Source organism: Gadus chalcogrammus, chromosome 9 (genome assembly GCF_026213295.1).
Source record: "Gadus chalcogrammus isolate NIFS_2021 chromosome 9, NIFS_Gcha_1.0, whole genome shotgun sequence".
Taxonomy (NCBI): Eukaryota; Metazoa; Chordata; class Actinopteri; order Gadiformes; family Gadidae; genus Gadus; species Gadus chalcogrammus.
This window is the reverse complement of record NC_079420.1, coordinates 18,881,160-18,900,138: the sequence shown is the minus strand read 5'-3', so window position 1 is coordinate 18,900,138 and position 18,979 is coordinate 18,881,160. Positions and strand designations below refer to the sequence as shown.

At 42.5% G+C, this 18,979-nt stretch overlaps 1 protein-coding gene across 4 annotated transcripts in view; it reads left to right on the top strand.

Annotated features, from left to right (window-relative positions):
- LOC130388969 (NT-3 growth factor receptor-like) overlaps positions 1-18,979 on the top strand; it is a 181,235-nt gene that overhangs the window by 46,125 nt on the left and 116,131 nt on the right. For 2 of the 4 annotated variants that reach the window (XM_056598602.1, XM_056598601.1), the window contains exon 1: positions 14,868-15,469. The exons of the other annotated variants lie outside the window; for them this stretch is intronic. In XM_056598602.1, coding sequence (XP_056454577.1) covers positions 15,207-15,469 — 263 coding nt within the window. In that variant the 5' untranslated portion in view covers positions 14,868-15,206. Of the gene's footprint in view, positions 1-14,867; positions 15,470-18,979 lie in introns of those variants that run through there. 4 annotated transcript variants of the gene reach the window in all.

Genomic DNA, 18,979 nt, shown 5'->3' with positions numbered 1-18,979 from the left:
TGCATGGCTTTGCTGGAGCCGGGCTGCAGAGGGAAGCTGTGCAGCCTTCTGTTGTGTCTTTGGAGAACGGTTCACAGTAGGAGCATGATTAGGATTTTTTTAATACCCCACGAAAAAAAAGAACGGTGGCTGAGACGTTGTTGTGAACTGCGTACCCAAAACGCTCTGCAATTTGGAATTTTCAAACGCAAAAGCCACAACGCACACGTAAAAGCCACACCACAACGGAAGTGAGGGTCAAGGGAACCGCTGTTATTTTAAGCATTAATGCGTTTGTGTTAGTCAAATTTGCAAAGCGTTTTGAATATGCAGTTCTTTCAACCCTTGCTGGCCACCGCACAAAACCCTTGACGCAGAAAATAAAAATCGATGTTGATATATTTTTAACAAAGAGAGATGAAATAACTACACAACTGTGTACTTTGTCAAAGAACAATTATAGCCGTTTCACATTGCATTGGATTCCTACTGTTGTGGTGCTAGTGCCAGTGGCTGAAGGCAGGGTTAGTGATAGGAGGATTGCAGAAGAGCTCCTGGAAGAATGAGTTTATGGAGTTCTCACCAGCAACAGTGAGCAAGGGTAATGGAAAAGCCATGTGTAAACAACGTCTAATTCAAATGCTATTCTTCTTTGGAATTCACGAGTGTGAAAGTGTATTCATGTGTGATCATGTTTTGATTGGTCCGAGTAATCAACAAACAAATGGAAGAAGGAAGAAGCGGCCTTCCGTTTGAATGAACTGCATCTGTTTGTGATATTTGGTTCTGCGTGACCCTTTGCCTCAAAATGGCTGTTGATCTTACTCCTGCTCTCTCTCTCTCTCTCACTGATGCTCACTCTCATGCTCTCTCTCTCTCTTTCTCTCATGCTCTCTCTCTCTTGCGTGCACTCAGCCTCTCCTCCTGTTTCCAATATAGGAACTGATTGACTAATTGCTGGTCGAACAGATTATCGATTCTGATCGATGGCGACTGGGTGAGAGGTCATGGTCACCAATTGCTGTGTTTGTGTGTGTGTGTATGTGTGTGTGTGTGTGTGTGGGGGGGGGGGGGGAATAAGCGCTGTTGGTAAGGTCAGTTGGCAAAATCAGTCAGCTAACGGTGGTGGAATCGACCACAGTGAGTGACAGACGGTTCACACGGAATACGTATTCTGTTGCAACTAACAAACTAGATTGGGCAGATTTGAACATGAAGAACAAATGTAGCGCTGCTGCAAACATTAATTACCAAAGTATTCAGAATATTTGGAACGTTGCCAAGACAACCGAGATATGGCACACACATTGTTGGAGTACACACAAGAGCATGCGCATTCCCCCCGCACACAGGCACACATGCACACACACACATATATATAGATGATATATGTATATACATGTAGATAGATGTATGTAGATATATATTGATCTAAAATATTATGATGTATCAGATTAAATACAAATATATAGATACATATATATATCCCATTTATATACATATGTTGCCCTGTGAATTATTCATTTGTGATGCGTTCATCTATTTGATGTCTGAGGCAGCGTTCAATAATAGGAGTGTTGGTTGAAAGCTTTAGTCGATGTGGAAGGAAACACTGGCATATTTGTTTGTATGTTTCATTTGAAAATCCAATTAATTGTTTAAATACATTATCTACAGAATAGTGGAACTGGAACCAATAATTTCCAACAAGACGCAATACTAATAATTGTTCAACGGATACTGCATGTTGAATGTTAATATAATTCATACTTTCAAAGTATAATTTTTTATATAATAAAAACACACAATCATTATTTTTTCAATTCACTGTATTTATAAAAATACTTATAATGATAATAATAATAGTGTTCAAGTATCTTAATTTCCTGATGTCTCACATCTGAATAAGGTATGTCATTGTCCACAAAACGAGCTTTGTTTAGAATTTACATTTTTACTTGCATGTCTGAAATAAAGAGGGCCAACACCAGAAGATCAGTAGCTGTGTATAGAAAAAGACTAAATTCTAAAGCATTTAACAGGATTTCATTTTTTTCTCCCATTAGCTCGAATGCTCGGGTTTCCCCCATCTAGGTCATATCAATATGATGTTAATGACGAGACATCTTAATGTACCTGTGACCACAATGCATTATGCATGAACCATTGATTCCTAATGGCTGGTTAATGTAGTGGCCCTGACCCGACTGTGGTTGAAGGGTAGATGGATACAAAGACCCCCCAAACAACACACAAACACACACACAAAGACATGCAAGCACACATGAGCACAAACACACACACGCACACACACGCACACGCACACACACGCACACGCACACGCACAAATACACACAGACATGCATGCACACGCACACACACACACAAATACACACAGACATGCATGCACACATGAATACACACACACACACACACACACACACACACACACACACACACACACACACACACACACACACACACACACACACACACACACATAGACGTGCACATGTGTAACTATCATTCTGTCAGTGATACACATCCCTCATGAGTTTTGAAACACCCTTTGGGAGAAAATGTTGTTATACAGGTTCACAAAGGGTAGCAGCTTTTAGACTCAGGATCACCCATCATATCTGCTTCCTAACAAGATTTCAACTGTCTTTTTGAAATATACAGATATGCTGTTATGTTCTATTAGCATTTTTTTTAAGCCTCTCCGTGTAAGAGGCCAATGCCTCTTACATCATTAAATACATTGTTTGTGTATCTGTGTGTTTGTCTGTGAAGTGTGTGGAGTTGAAAATATCAGAGAGAGAGAGAGAGAAAGAGGGAGAAAGAGAGAGAGAGAGAGAGGGGGGGAGGGAGAGAGCGAGACAGAGAGAGAGGGGGGGAGGGAGAGAGCGAGACAGTGAGAGAGAGAGAGAGAGAGAGAGATAGAGAGAGAGAGGGGGAGAGAGAGAGAGCTTGCACCATTGAAATGATCATTGACGTTGACGCAATCCTTGCTCAAAGACAGGTTAGGAGAGAGACTCAAAAATTTGATCTCAGCAGTAGAGCTTTATTATGTGCCAGATTACCATGACAACAAAGAGAGAGAGAGAGAAGGCATATACAGGGAGAGGAGTGTTTTGAGAGAGAGAACCATGCCTGTGCATGCAGCGGTGGGTGATAAACAGCGCTGGAGGGAGAACCAGACAAGGAGTTCTACATTTGGCAATTATGATTTAGAGAATAATTGAGCTGGATCGAGCCGTGGGTACATGGCCCAGGAGAGAGACCGGGTGCTACACATAAAATAACCCACACATTAAATAGAGGGATGAACAGCAATCACAGGGCCAAACTGAAATAATGTTTGGCCCTTACAGTCGTCTTAACTGTAACAACAAACAGATGGATAAAATAGAGGGAAGAACAACAATAATAGAGTGACATACACAAATGGCCTTATGTAGAGGGACGAACCAAAATATGATCAAGGCCCAAAGGATAGAGGAAAAAGTGAGATGAATGGCATTGATTGATTGAGAGACCGAAATGATATAGAGGAAGGAATTGGCAGAGAAAATGGAGGGAAAAAGAGCAATTACATGAAGAATAGGACCAACAAAAGACACTGCGTTGCCATGATATTTTTCCATACAACTACACACCCACACACCAGCTCACCCACACATCCTCACACACAACACACACACACACACACACACACACACACACACACACACACACACACACACACACACACACACACACACACACACACACACACACACACACACACACACACACACACAGACGAGACTAACAGATGTGTGATGAAAAGCTAAGTCTGAGTAAAGGGGGGACAACTCCGAAATCGAATGGCTACCAGGCACCACTGAAGAGGAGCATTCACACTGTTAAATAAATATTTGCATTAATGGGCAATGCGGAAAGTTGAATAATATATCAAAGTACGCAGAAAATCCAAATGGCTATTTCAGTGTCCATAGGCAAATAGAAAAATCTTCCTGGGAAACGTTGTTGTCGTGCTGGGGCAGGGCTAACTGAGGAGGCCATTTTGAATGTCCATGTCCAGATATTTTATAATCAAGGAAATATCTCTAACTAAAATAAGTGTTGCGTTTATCTTTGCTGTTATCGCTGTCTAAAATTTCAGTATTGTGGTCCTTTTGTTGATATAATTGATTCTCTTTTTTCATAGTGTTATGTAATGAGGCATAACCCAGCCACTGAAGACCAGTTGCTGTATTTGAAAGGCTTTTAGGGGAACATCAGTATCTATGTTTATATTGTACGACCATTCTACCTTGCTAATGCACTGTGCTCCAATACTGAACCCTGACCTCTGCTCACAGCAGCTGGTTGGTCCATCTATGATCATGCTTGTACGCATTATTAGTGTGGTGTTGCCTTGTCGTGCATTAGTACTCACGTCCCATACTATCAAATCCGCTGCCCTGTTGCTGCCTTTCTGTCTTCTGTCCCTTATCAGTTTTATTCAGCCGATCCAGTGAATTAATATTGTGACTAGTAAATAGATTGATAGTAGATGAATTGCACCTGGACTGCAATTGAGTGCTGGATTAATTGAAAAGCAAACATGCCTAGTCTAGTGGGATCTGTCGTCCCTTGGTACTCATGATCATATATACATCTAGTCATCTGTTCAACTGTTTCTTCATTGATCTGATTTTGCGGTGCTTGCATCAAAACCCTGAAATATTGATCCAATCAATTGCATGTGTGTGGGCTATAATCTACTTGGATTTTGTATGACGTGGCACAACTGCCCGCTTGTTCCATTTTAAAATGAGCAAAAGCATTTTTCGAGACCGGCAAAAATCAATGTCCTTGGTATTGCTGACGTCATCTCCAATCAAATGATCAAAAGTGTTTGCTCCTGATCGGAACCTTTGTTCAGTATGTAGAGTGTATAAAACACGAAGAAACATGCAATATATGGAAAAGTGTTTGGATTGCAGGTCTGGAGTCAAGTCAGTTTTATTTGTACCAAACTGAACTAGAAGAGGAGAAGGAGGGAGCCACTGAGAAAGCTTTTTCTTTTACACTACCAATCATAATATAAGCTGAAATATCAGAGTGAAGCTACTCGACCACCACCTTTCAAATGAAAAGCGGCCCTGCAGAGGAAATAGGCTAAATGGTTAGAGTTCAAATTGGGGACACCCTAGGAGCCTTTGATTGGACAGGCAAACACACTCAACCCTACCACATACTCCTGAAGGCACGAGCATGTAATCAAATCCCCCCCTTCATTTCCTGTGCCGTGGCCAGGTTTATTTTAGTGGATAGAGGTCACTATTGGTGAAGCCAGTGTTCGTACAAAGGTAAAAAACAACAACAACTATATAAACCGACGTCATTAACCTCTTGTAAGGGAACAGAAAAACGAAATGGATTATTATCTCTGGGTTTGCATTGAACTGCAGTTGCGGTTTATTCAGATTCCTCGAATAAACCCATGGGCTGTTGAACGCAGCCCTGCACTGAGGAGATTTCTTCTCGTCCTGCGACAGGAGGGTTTGTGGTTAACATTAGAAGGGGAAGCATATTTTATTGATGAGCAGCTGGTGTGAATCCCTATGGATCAGGTCATGAGTTCATAATACAATATAATGAGTTTACTAATGCAACCAAGCAAAGATGTGGTGTGGTCAAAGTATCCTAATAACCATCATTGCACTCTCTCGCCCCCCCCCCCCCCCCCCCCCCCGCCTTTTCTCCTTTGAGTGTGTTTGTGTGTGCGTGTGTGTGTTTGTAAGTGTGTCTTATAGTCTGAAATATGTGTGAACAGGTAGATGTTATATGTCCTCTTTTCAGTGCATTTTCATATGGAATATTTGGAAATATGGAAATAACTCCTATCTGAAATCTTTATTAACTCAACTTAATATTTGCTTCGTCTTTGAGAGGTTGTTTCTTTGACAACCATTGGTTCATTTTAGGCAATCATTTATCCATTTGAAAACACATTTAAAGATGTTTTTAAAAAAATCTGTAAAGTCAATGGTTATTATGGCTACTTGTGCTCGTTATTTGCGCTGCCAACATGGAGTATTAGCTTGTTTGTTACGAAACAGTGAAAAAGAAACGTGTACAATTACACCACATCTGATATATAAATAATGTTGGTGCAAAAAGTCATGTGACTCCTCTGATTCAAAGGTCATTGCCTCTGTTTCCACCACAGCTGTGTGTGTGTGTGTGCGTGCGTGCGTGCGTGTGTGTGTGTGTGTGTGTGTGTGTGTGTGTGTTGCTTCTCTCTCGGCAACCTGCAATCCACAAATAAGGCTGTTTTGAAGACTTGTTTATGTGGATGGATGGGTGGGAGACATTATTTGGGAGTTTCAAATGCTTTTCCTATATGAATACAATTATCTCTCTCTAAATGGTTGTTCATATTCAGACAAAACAAATTCCCACTGGACAGTGGTGGGAGCATATCACATTCCACATGCCACACTATACCCTAAACTAAAATTAGTTCCAGTTGTAAACCTTAATTCAAAGGTAAAAAATAAATACAATATAACAAAAGTTAAACACTGAAACCGAAACACCAAGACTCGACGGTACATGCCGTTTTTTTGTTCAAGGCATGTATATTTTTGCAAATAGTACTGCAAATACAAGTAAACATGGCCTCCAATTGTGTATACATGTGCCTATGTATGCGTGTATGTATGTATTTATATATATATATACAAATGTATACATATACATGGGAGTGTGTGTGGATGATGACCTGGCCCTAGCCAGAGTGATTGGACTCTTGAGCTGGGTGAGGCTGAGCATTCAGTGTGGCTAGGTTAAACCAGCCATTCCCACACACACATTGTTTACAAACTTCTACAATAAACTGGCCTCCAACACCACCACCCTGTGACCTTGTCTGGAGGAGCCCATTAAAAGTCACCTAGTTGGAGTGTTGTAGCCACCTAAGTGTGTTTGTATGTTGTTGGGTGGGTGTGCACCACATATGCACCTACACTCCTGCAAACTTGATATTTTGCCCTCCAAATGTATTAAAGAGGTTTTACCTGTCATGGGACCTGTGGACTCACTATTATAAATCAATCAATATCGGACCGCAAATTTCCAGCCCTTTTTTCTTTTGGGCCCTGATCGAAGACGTTCGGAACATATTTTGGACTGATTGCAAAAGAAACCTCATTTTCAATGTACTAGAAAAAATCTTAGCTCTGCAGCTCCTTCAAGGTGTGGAAGGAAATATTATTTCAGGCTTTTGTCTTAAAGACAGCACTGAACTGAATCTGCTCTGCAAAGAGTCCAGAGTGCACACTGATAAGGGGAGACAACTCCATCTTGGTTTTGCTTGACTCGGGTGCTGCCTTTGATACCACTGATCATACCATCAACAGACTAAATACATAGTGGTTTGTGTCATATTTGTCAAATAATTTTTTTTTTTTTTTTTGTCGGTCTCTATGAGTAACTATTTGTCCTAAACTGCTCTGCTGTTGTATGGGGTCAATCCTCTGTCCTCTTTGGACGGAGGATTGATGAACAGGTTTATGAACCTGCGTCCCTTGGGCCAGTTAATCAGTCGTTTTGGTTGCATGTCCTATGTTACGCGGATGACATTTGGCTATTATTATCAGTACAGTACAAATTTCAGTAACCTAGCCAATATACACAACATTTCAGCCTCTATGAAGGATTTAACTATTCCTTCATCGCCACTCTACACAACTGTTGAGCCTTGTGAATGACTGGATTTAACAAAGTTCTCCAACTGAATTCTGACAAAGCTCTGAAAATACTACTTCTACCCTTCTTCAGTGTATTGGGGCCCTTTTGCCCCAAGGTCAAACCAAACTCTATGAATCTTGGGTTTATATTTGACCCTCAAGTAAAATTGGACCAGTACTATTGACTTAGTATCTGACTTAGAACGTAATATCAATGCCATCCTTTTCTTCCATCACCATTACTGCAATGTCCACTTCACTTACTGTTGAAGCCACGCAATTTGAACTGTCCGTAGATCTCACATAACTCCTATTTAGGCATCACTACATTGGCTGCCTGTAAATTATGTTCTAATTAGTGTATAATTGCCATGAAAATAAGAAGAAGAAAAATAGAAAGAGCCCTTAATATCGTATATATAGTTTTACAGACTAAAAAACTAAATTGAATTAATATATCTTTCAAGGAATGAAGGGCAGAAGTGTGCCTAAAGGCTAAGTTCCAATCATTTACACCCCCCCCCCCTTCCCTCTCCTAAACTGACCCCCCTGAGTTATTGAAATGTTGCGCCGCACTCAGAATTCAGAATTATGCCACTACCAAAGCGCAGCCAACATCTGTGCCTCAGTCTCTAAGACTGTGAGCATGCACAGTGGCATGTAAACGCAGAATAAAAAAATAAAAAGATTGTGGGCGCTATTGCCGATGGCTTACTAGCCAGGATCTGTTTTAAGCACTTTCTTGTGTCGGACAAAACAAAGATACAAAGATACAGCTATGGGAGCCTCTAAACACTTATTTGTAATATAATAACTGTCAATTATTGAGTGCGACAATTTTTAAATACACCTACACCATGAGAGGGGTTGAGTTGAACCAAAATAAAGGTTGAATTACATCAACACTAGACACAGACATAGTCAACAATTAACTTGGGGTCTTGTGGTAGAAAATAACCGAATTCTATCACTTCAACTAAACTACGAGCTTGAGGAATCAAGGAGTCCGGATCAAGTATGACAGAAGACTTTATTGTCACCCGCGAACAAGCAACAACGAAGCCGAGTGAGGTTTGCAAAGACACTGCTGAATGATTATTTTCCTCCTCCTTATATACCCAATCCTTACATAAGATAAAGTCAGACTTACATAAAATGTTGATTTACATAACATGTTTTTCCAGGTCACAGCTTTACCTTGAACATACATTGATCCCTATGCATACAGAGTGATGGTGTACGTGTGTGCATGTCAGCATATTTTTTAAAAAACAGCCTAGGTTTGACGTCTGTGCATCCTGACCCTTGAACCCTGCATGTGGCAGCACACAAGAGGGGAACAGAGTGAACCTACTCCCTGGCGCCGTGTTAAACCTAACTTATAGGGGAGAAGTGATCAGCTACTTTCCACCATTAATGTATCTATATGATATATAGGCCTAATAATAATCATAGCTAGCCATAAAATGTCGGGTTAATTTCTTCCATAGTCTCAACAAATGGGCCAAATGCTTTGAGTACCTATAGGCCGATTTTGATACTAGTCTGGGACCTCTTAATCTTAATGCATTATTTTGACCACGGTTAAACTATCATACCACCTCTCTTTCATAGATATAAATATAACTTGGTTTGGATGTTACATATGGTTATCAATTTATGGCCGTGGAAAATCACGTTTGCACCTTTCCAGAAAAACCCTGCTTTCTGAATTTATATTTTCTACCACTTTACACAATGAGTTGTTTTTGTTAACGTGACCTCTACAAACCCTTTTGATCTGCTCCTGTTTTGTGTTTTAGATATGTGTCATAAATCCATGATATCCTTGTGGTGACCCACCCCAACTCTACAGTCCCACTTCTAAAGAGACCATTTGATTGGCTGAGGGAGACTCGAACATCGCTGGCCACAGAAGAGCTGGTGACAACTTGCGTCATCTTGTGACGCATGTTCTTGTGGTAGACCCACTTGCATGTGACCGTACATTTAATATGTAGTGTATATATTTAGTTTTCAGGAATTACTGGTTATTAATGCAATGGTACGTTGGTTTAGCGGGAATGTAATGTGCTTTTGACATGCACAAAGCACAATTCCATACTATTAATATGTACGCTCACTGTGTATTAGCATGTACCATATTATTTCAAAGGCAGTTGCACTTCAAGGACTTTAAAGTACAAAGTACATTCACACTGAATAAAATGAACATTGAATGAACTTTCGCTGTACTCAAAATTAAAAATGCGATTATGCACTTGCAAATGAATGCTTTAGTACTAATTTAAATACAATTAATGTCTGCATCTATTTCAAGTTCATGTTTCTTACAATATCGAAGGACTTTTACCGTACTTAAAGTATATTTGTATACCGATTCAAATAAACATTACATTTATTTAATATTTTAATATGAATACAGGTGGACTGCGTGAAAGTGATGAAAAAATAAACATTAAATGTAAATGCATGCAATATATTTAATTGTTTAAATTTAGGTAAATATAATGTAATCAAAGTGCACTTATAACCACACCTTTCACGCAGCTAGTTCAATTGTTGGCCTGAAGTGTTTCCCACTTCACTATACCTCAATCCACAACCATTTCCAGTGAATCACACACCATATAAAGACAAGTTCCGGTCAAATCAAAAGGAAATAACCCGTCTTCAAATAAAGAACAACTCCCAAACCCAAAGGCTTCTTGATTAACTAAAAACATTCAACCAAGCTGTAAAAAAAACAGACATTCCTTTGATATGCCCTTTGTGCTTACAAAGATGACGAGCCATCGGACAGGGTGTGAGAGAGAGAGGGAAAGATGGAAAGGAAAGGATAAAGAAAGAATGGCAGGCCACATGTGCGTGAGAGAGAATTTTTTTGGCTTTTCCAAAAAGCTACGACAAGTTAGAGAGGAGGAAATAAAGGATAGAATGACGGAGGAAGGATGAGGAGATAAGGGTTTGGGTGTTTAGAAGAGGGAGAGGGCGACAGAAGGGAGTAGAAGCAGGGAGTGAGAATGAATAAGAAACAAAAAGAAGAGCGAGTGAGTGAAAGAGAGAGCAAGAGAGTGAACACGCAGTGAGAGTGATGAATAAGGGAAAACCGAACAAAGTGTGGGGGAGAGAGAGAGAGAGAGAGAGAGAGAGAGAGAGAGAGAGAGAGAGAGAGAGAGAGAGAGAGAGAGAGAGAGAGAGAGAGAGAGGAGAGAGAGAGAGAGAGAGAGAGAGAGAGAGAGAGAGAGAGAGAGAGAGAGAGAGAGAGAGAGAGAGAGAGAGAGAGAGAGGCACAATTCTCTTGACTTGTTATGTTGTTGCTCGGCATTCTGCCTGTGGTGAAAGAAGTGCCATGCAGGGTGGCTCCAACCCAGTCCACAGGGCACAGCTGAGCCCTGGGCCAGTCTGCTGCAGGCGGTACAACCCCGCTTCTGCCACAACCACCCCCCCCCCCCCCCCCCAAACCATTTCCAACGCCATTGCCAACATCATTATCGCAGTTAGATATTTTGTATTTATGTTTGTAAAGATATTATTTTACAAGTTGCCTGTTATTTAAATGCTTGTGGGTTTGCTCTCCCTCCCCAGATGTTCAAACAAGGGTTTGAACATGTTTTGGCGAAGGTTGTATCAAATCATACAAGCCAACTATATTTCTTATAGGTTTTAATGTGTGTGACAGCTCTAAGGGTGTATAATTGTGTGCATGTCATGAAGTTACAGAAGTAAAATAGCAAAAAATAGCAAAATTGACGAACTAAACCGAAATCCTTATTTTTGCCTGTAAGTTTACAAGGCAGGGGAAAGAGATAATTGTGTATGGTAAAATAAAAAGGTTTTCAGTCAACCCCTATGCTTTTTAATCCCAGAGATATATTCTTCTTGACATATTATCTGGTGTTTTCAATTGCTGCTGGTGAGCAGTAGCTTGACAAGTAATGTCAGGGTTGATGCAACTGTATCGTAATACAAGCCTCGTGGGGAGGAACTCCACATTTGGTTATGGAGAAAAAACAAAAAAAAACAAATACATGGCATTCGTGTATGGAATACAATCAGAATGGCTGACCGATTTTCCAAAAATATGAACGCTTATTACATGAAGAAAGCGTATTTCATGATAAAACAATAGCATAGCGAGTATTATACCAACCACCAACTGTTTTCAAGGGAAAATGTGAGTGTTGTAATGAAGCAAAAACAATAGTATCTTACAAGCTGAAATGTCGTAGTAAAACTTGGTACTCCATTAAGTGCATACAATATATTGTAGATGATAACAAAGTTACTGTGGCTAAAACTCAATTAAAAGTCAATTTGTCATATTCAGCAGTCGCTCCCGTCTAATTCACTTGCTGAGACACATGCCGCTGACTGTAGCTGTGTTTTCCCCGCTGTTTAAGTGTTTGTTTTTCACACTGTGACTGGCAGCCAGCTTCCCTGTCTGTATGCCCTTTTGTTTGTTTTTGCTTTAAGCAAAGAACATGTAAACTGTTCAATTGCCATTGTAGTTGCAAAGAAACACCACTCCACTCTAATGTTGTGTGTTGTTCAACATGTTGTTGCTGTGCGTGTTTCGTGTGCACATGCTCTGATTGTTTCGCAGTGCTAAATTTAGTTTGCATCAAGGTAATGTTTCCTTAGAGGGAACATATTATACCACCAGGTGTGAGTGTGATTAGACTTACAAGCAATTCAATAAGGAATGGTTTCAGAATGTGTTGGTGACGATTGAGTCCAGCTACTTGTGTTGACACTCGATGTACAAAAGTAATGTATGTTGTACGCCCTGGCAGTTAAATATAGTACTGTTGTATTGTTGTATTGTACACAGGGAATGGGTTCAAATGTAAGTGCAGAATGAACCTACTTGCTGTACCAACAGCGATATATTGTTGTCTCTCTTTCTTCTGACAAATGTACTTATTGTAAGTCGCTCTGGAAAAATGTGTGTGTGTGCATGTGTGCGTGTGTGTGCATGTGTGTTTGGGCCACTGTTGCCAGGCACAGATCCGTGGTGTCAGCGCTTAAGTTGAACTGGCTAGAAATATACGAATAACCTTAACACCGGCTGCCAAAGGACCTATTGTGCGTCTGCAGATGTTTTGCAGTATGTGTGTGTGTGTGTGTGTGTGTGTGTGTGTGTGTGTGTGTGTGTGTCAGTGTGTATGTGTTTGTGTGTGTGTGTAGGTGTCAGTGTGTATGTGTGTGTTTGTTTGTGTGTGTGTGTGTGTGTGTGTGTGTGTGTGTGTGTGTGTACACACATTCAATTAGCTAGACCTTGCTTAGCAGTATATACAGACACTGGTAGCAACAAGAGAGATAGAAATAGAAAGGGTATTTCATTAAAAAAAAAAAAAAGTCCTTGGACAAGACTTTGCCAATAGCAATTTCAAGCCTTGAGAGATGAATATGAAGAGACGATAGAGATAAATTGAAATCCTCCCCTGTTCTCCCCCATTCCCCTTCCACCCCAGTCTTCATTACAATTATAACGTACTTGGTAGATAATTCTACATGCGGATGATACAAGGATACCCATGCCGATGAGCTGAGGCAGATGAATGCTCCCTTTATAGATTTATCTAAAACAATTTGCTTTGTTGCTTCGCTTTGTTACATATAGAAAAAAGATCCCAGACCACTTTAAACTCATTTCCTCATCTCCGTTGTTTCTCTTTTCGCAGTAATCGTAATCTCACACGGTTTTTTATTTTCGAGCATTTGAGTATGTTAGTGTGTGTGTGTTTGTGTGTGTGTGTGTGTGTGTGTGTGTGTGTGTGTGTGTGTGTGTGTGTGTGTGTGTGTGTGTGTGTGTGTGTGTGCGCCAGTGCATGTCATTGGGAAACCCCTTTATTCTATTTGTCTAGCCCATTTTACACTACAAAAGCACCACGATGAGTTGTCCTTAATGAAAGCCCCGCTCTTGCGACTAAACGTTGGTTCGTAAGCACCTTGTTACAGATGTTGTGGGACGAGGACGTTCCCCTTCGCCGTGCCATGTGGGAGATAGAGGGTGGGGGGTGGGGGGTTGGGGAGGAAATGATGCATAGCCCATGGAGGGACATGGCGAGGGAGACGGAGACACATGTTGGCTCAGGAAAGGTGTAAAAATGGAGGCCAAATAAGCATCCAGGATTTTTTGTGTGTATGGGTGTCTGTATTTGCGCATGATATTCTCCTGTGTGTGTGTGTGTGTGTGTGTGTGTGTGTGTGTGTGTGTGTGTGTGTGTGTGTGTGTGTGTGTGTGTGTGTGTGTGTGTGTGTGTGTGTGTGTGTGTGTGTGTGTGTGTGTGTGTGTGTGTGTGTGTGTGCCTGCGTGTAGTGTGTGTGTGGGCCGGTGGATGTGGCAGGTGACTGCTGTCCATGGTGCTGAAGCTTCAGCTGTGACTGTGGCCACCTGTCTATCTGCTGGAGGTGTTGTCTGTGACACACACGGCGCAGCTGCTCAGCATCACCTCCACCCCCCACCTCCCACCTCCCACTGCTGTCCTCCCGGTTCCGAATGTGGTTTTGAGGTGTAAAGTAACGTAGGAATGTATGTCCATCAAAGGCTGTTATTTGCTCTAGAGGAGGTCGTTTCCGGGTTGACGTGTTTGATAATCGGGAGTGCATAAGACTTGTATTTTAGGTTCGTTGAATGGACGGTTGAGACCGATACACCTATTTTATATGAAGCGTATATGTAGAACACGGAAACACCGCAAGATGAGGATTCTGAGCACCAGTGTGTGCGCGCACTTGTGTCATTTCCTCTTTGCCCAGTAGGTGGGACTTGGAGCTCGGTCTTCTCTCTCTCTCTCTCTCTCTCTCTCTCTCTCTCTCTCTCTCTCTCTCTCTCTCTCTCTCTCTCTCTCTCTCTCTCTCTCTCTCTCTCTCTCTCTCTCTCTCTCTCTCTCTCTCTCTCGCCCTCTCTCTCTCGCCCTCTCTCTCTCTCTCTCTCTCTCTCTCTCTCTCTCTCTCTCTCTCTCTCTCTCTCTCTCTCTCTCTCTCTCTCGCCCTCTCTCTCTCTCTCTCTCTCGCCCTCTCTCTCGCCCTCTCTCTCTCTCCCCCTCGCTCGTTCCCAGTCTCTTATCCGGCAGCCTTGCACCTCTCCGAGGCAGCAGCAGCAGCAACAGTGCGCGCTAGAGAAGGCGACGGAGGGATGACTAAACGACGCAGGGATGATCAGTCGGAACTACATGTACCGATCGGCCGTTTCTGATTCAACGGAGTAATTTTTTTTGCCTTTCGCGATCCTCTTTTTTTTGATTTTGAGAGACAGACCAACAGTGGTTTTTCCAATCGACATATCTTGACATACCTACACGCTCCCGCACAGATAGACGGATTGGGGCGCGCGGCGCGCTCCCATTATACCCAATTGGTTAAGGGTATTTCATTTTCACCCTCAGAAAATAGGATTTCTACGTCATTAGTTTCAACCGTGCAAACCTAATCTTTCATTCGACGAAACCTTGGGGACTCCTACTCGGACCAACCATGGATTTGTTTGGTGTGTGTTTCTGTGTGTCTCCGCCGAGGATTTATTGTTGTTGGAGGCTGCTCTTTCTTCTCAGCGTTTTTCAGAACTATCTGAGCTCGATGCTCGACTGTCCACCGACGTGCACCTGTTCGTCCAGCGAGATATACTGTAACAAATCCAACGAGGAGAAATTTTTCCCACTATTGTCCTCTCCGAGCACGGGAACCAATGGGAATAACACGGGGCTCAATGATGACCTTTGCCAAAACATCTCCTCCATGTAAGTATTGAATTCAGGCCGTCCTGTTTCCCCATGTTGATATACACAAAAAAGCACACCCTTTATCAAGTTTTGCACGTTACTTAAGCATGTCCGCCTATACCCAGCCCACTAACTTAATCAACGTTAGCCACGGTGCCAATGCATTAGATGCTATATCGACATACATCCCCTCACAAAGTTCCAAACGTGTCCTTCAGGCTTGGCGTGAGTTGATTCTACCTTGGAGAACATAAGGAATAAGGGGTTATACACACTTGTATTGGGGGGGGGGGAACTGAACAAGACGCCTATAAAAAGGCATTATTGACACAATGCCACCTCTGTTGTCACGCGTCTTGAATCAAGAGCAAAAACACTTTCCGAAATGTAATTATCCCGGGCTGTGAGGAGTGTGCACCTGGCGCACGACACAAGATAGGCACCAGTGTTTTTCAAAATGTTCCATACACGCCGCCCTGCGTCATTTGAACATTTAGGGAAGTGGAAAGGGATGGATGGATGGGAGAAGCGATGGTCCGCAACGGGCTCCACACTGGCCGACCTACACAGCACGTATAGGCCACACGCCTAGGTGAGCTCACGGCTTTAGACGTTAGCGATCCTCACACCTATATATACAATTCCTATTGCGTTGTTGCCCGAGAAGCACTCAGGAAATCACCGTACAGTCGCCTTAACAGCCATTCCATAAACCCCTTTTTCTGAGTTTGGGAAGTCTCGACCTATAAAGCAGGATGAGGAGGGGATATTTATTTACTAATATCACTGTTAATAGCCTACTAGCCTGCTTGCTGTAGGCTATATGTGGTTCAACCTGCATCCCATTCTGGACGACTTCTTTAGGGCACAGAAGATTCATTCAGGGCAAATACAATTCAAGCATAATGTTCTGTCGGTGGAACAAATCACAGCATCGCATTCGCTCACGTCATTGGATTGCTATAACGACCGTTCTATGATATCACGAAGCCACTGAGATGCTCCCATTACTGAGTAGGCCTACACACACACACACACACACACACACACACACACACACACACACACACACACACACACACACACACACACACACACACACACACACACACACACACACACACGCTCACGCACACACAGAGACTTTATACGAGAGGGGATTATTATGTGGATGGATGGGAGACCTGTTGGTGCATTGTAGCCCACGTACTGTAGCCTGCATCCACGGGGGCGCGCACACTTGTTCACTTGAAAAATTCGCAAACGCGCGCAACCTTCCACCATGAGGCTTTTCCAGACCGCCGATGTGAATTATTAGAACATAAAGTCGGCGTTTGTAATGTGCCGTGAATGCACACACTGAATCAATGACCATACCTGCGTATAGGCCTACGGGTAAGGGGGGGGGGTTAAGGTGAAGAAGTCAGTGATCCGTTTGATCATGGGGAAAAAAAAACGTATTGAAGCGGATCTGGGCCCCTCATTTTTTCAGACACATCACGCTTTCTAATCCCGCCGCAGTTAAAAGTGTGATGACAGCAATATGCGGACATTTAGCTGCCTGCCTTGTGCAACAGCTGCTTTGCATTCAAGTCAGGAAGCCTACTGCCCCCCCGGAAGAGTGTGGCGCAGCAGCAGCAGCAGCAGCAGCAGCCCAGTTCCGAGGGGCTGGAGCCAGCGTGTTGCTCATCCTCATATAGCCGGCAGGCAGGATCCCAACTACTGGTTACACTCATATCTTACAAGGCTCAGGATCCAGGGCAAAATGTGGACAAGTTGTCACAGGAGAGTGTAGTAGGCTTTGGCCACGAGGTAGGCCAGGCGATCACCTAAGTTTGCAGTAGGATCTACTGTAAATCGATAGATTTCTGCCACCAATGTCCCGCATCAGCCTGACTAAGTGGGTGGAACGAGACGGATGCTTTTGGACGGTATTTTGTTGTAGTTTATACGATATTGCTTGCGCGTTTCTTTCGCGTCGCGATTCTTCTTGGTTCGCTCGGCAACGAAACGCAGTCTTTGCGCCGAGCAGGAGTTACATCTGCTACCAACTGATCAATATCGATCCACCACGCATTCAGTCATTATTGAGCCGCTGATTTCTCGTTTTATGAAAATTAAAACCCCGCCTTTGAACAGTTTTTTTTTTCACCTTGTAGCGAACCAACCGTAGCTTGTGAGATCTCTCTCTCCCCCCCACACCCCTATCATCTAAATCAGTGCAACGACAATCTTTCAGATATTTTCGGGTTATGGCTCGCATTTGTTCAGTTCCTCAGATGCTCTCATCGAGATCCCACCTCGAGGTGATGCTGACTATTCTATTTTTAGACGTCACTCACTTTAAAGTCTCCTCACGTAAGCTGGACGCACTCCCTACATGAAAACAAGACTCTTAGCTCAGGTGGGAAAAGTTCAATCTTCCTATTATGTGCAGGGCTTGGAAGAAGATCGCAAAGAACGTCCTATGATTTTCCATATTTTGCAGTCTTTTTTCTTCACTTAACAAAATAGGCAGAGATGTCTCTCTCTCTCTCTCTCTCTCTCTCTCTCTCTCTCTCTCTCTCTCTCTCTCTCTCTCTCTCTCTCTCTCTCTCTCTCTCTCTCTCTCTCTCCACCAACCTATCCCTCTTTAGCTCTGTTTTTGAATCATGCCTTCCTTACAAATTTCAAGCACTTCAGCTCTCTTTTATCATGGTAAATTGCGGTAAAACACATTCCCAGCTTTGTCATGGCTGCACGACGGCTACACAGGCGGTAGTCTATCGATACCTTTTTTTACAACAACAATAGAGGTGCGAATCAAAATGAAAGAGAGAGCAGGAGGCTATTGAGACATATCACTGAAACTTACAGGTGATCGATTATTTTCGCTTGAAGAAAAAACTTGATTTGTTATTGATCCCTTTGTTAAAGACAGTTTGCCAGGAAAAAGGCAAACTACACAGGGGTAGTGGCAATAGCTTATCTTTTCTTTAGCCCAGCTAACTCTGCTATATTTACACTGATCTCTTTCTGATGAAGAGGACATGCCGGATCTGGTTTAGGGGGTTTGTGGGGCTGGGAGGCTTCTTGCATCATTGTGTTCCAAAGAAGCCTATATCCTCCAGCAAGGATAATATTAATTTTTTAACCATGATTCAAACAATGAAAGAAATGTTAAAAGAAAAAAGGGATATCGGACAAGGTTGGAACATCGTGCGTTTCGGAGGACATGGTTTAAATGTTGGATTAGTCTGGGGAGTGATAAATAGAAGGAAGGGAGAGAGATTGTGGAAGAGTTGCCGGGCCTTTAGTGGAGTCAAGGTTTGGAATGGAATGGAAATCAGCACCCCATGGGTAGACAGCTCCGTGGCGCTGAGAACACATACGTATGAACTCTGAAGAAGGAAAGGCTTCATGATACTGGCCTGAATCCTGAAAGCCTGTATCTAGCCTGTAACCACCCCCCCCCCCCCTTTCCCAAAAATGACATTTATATTTGACGTCACACACACACACACACACACACACACACACACACACACA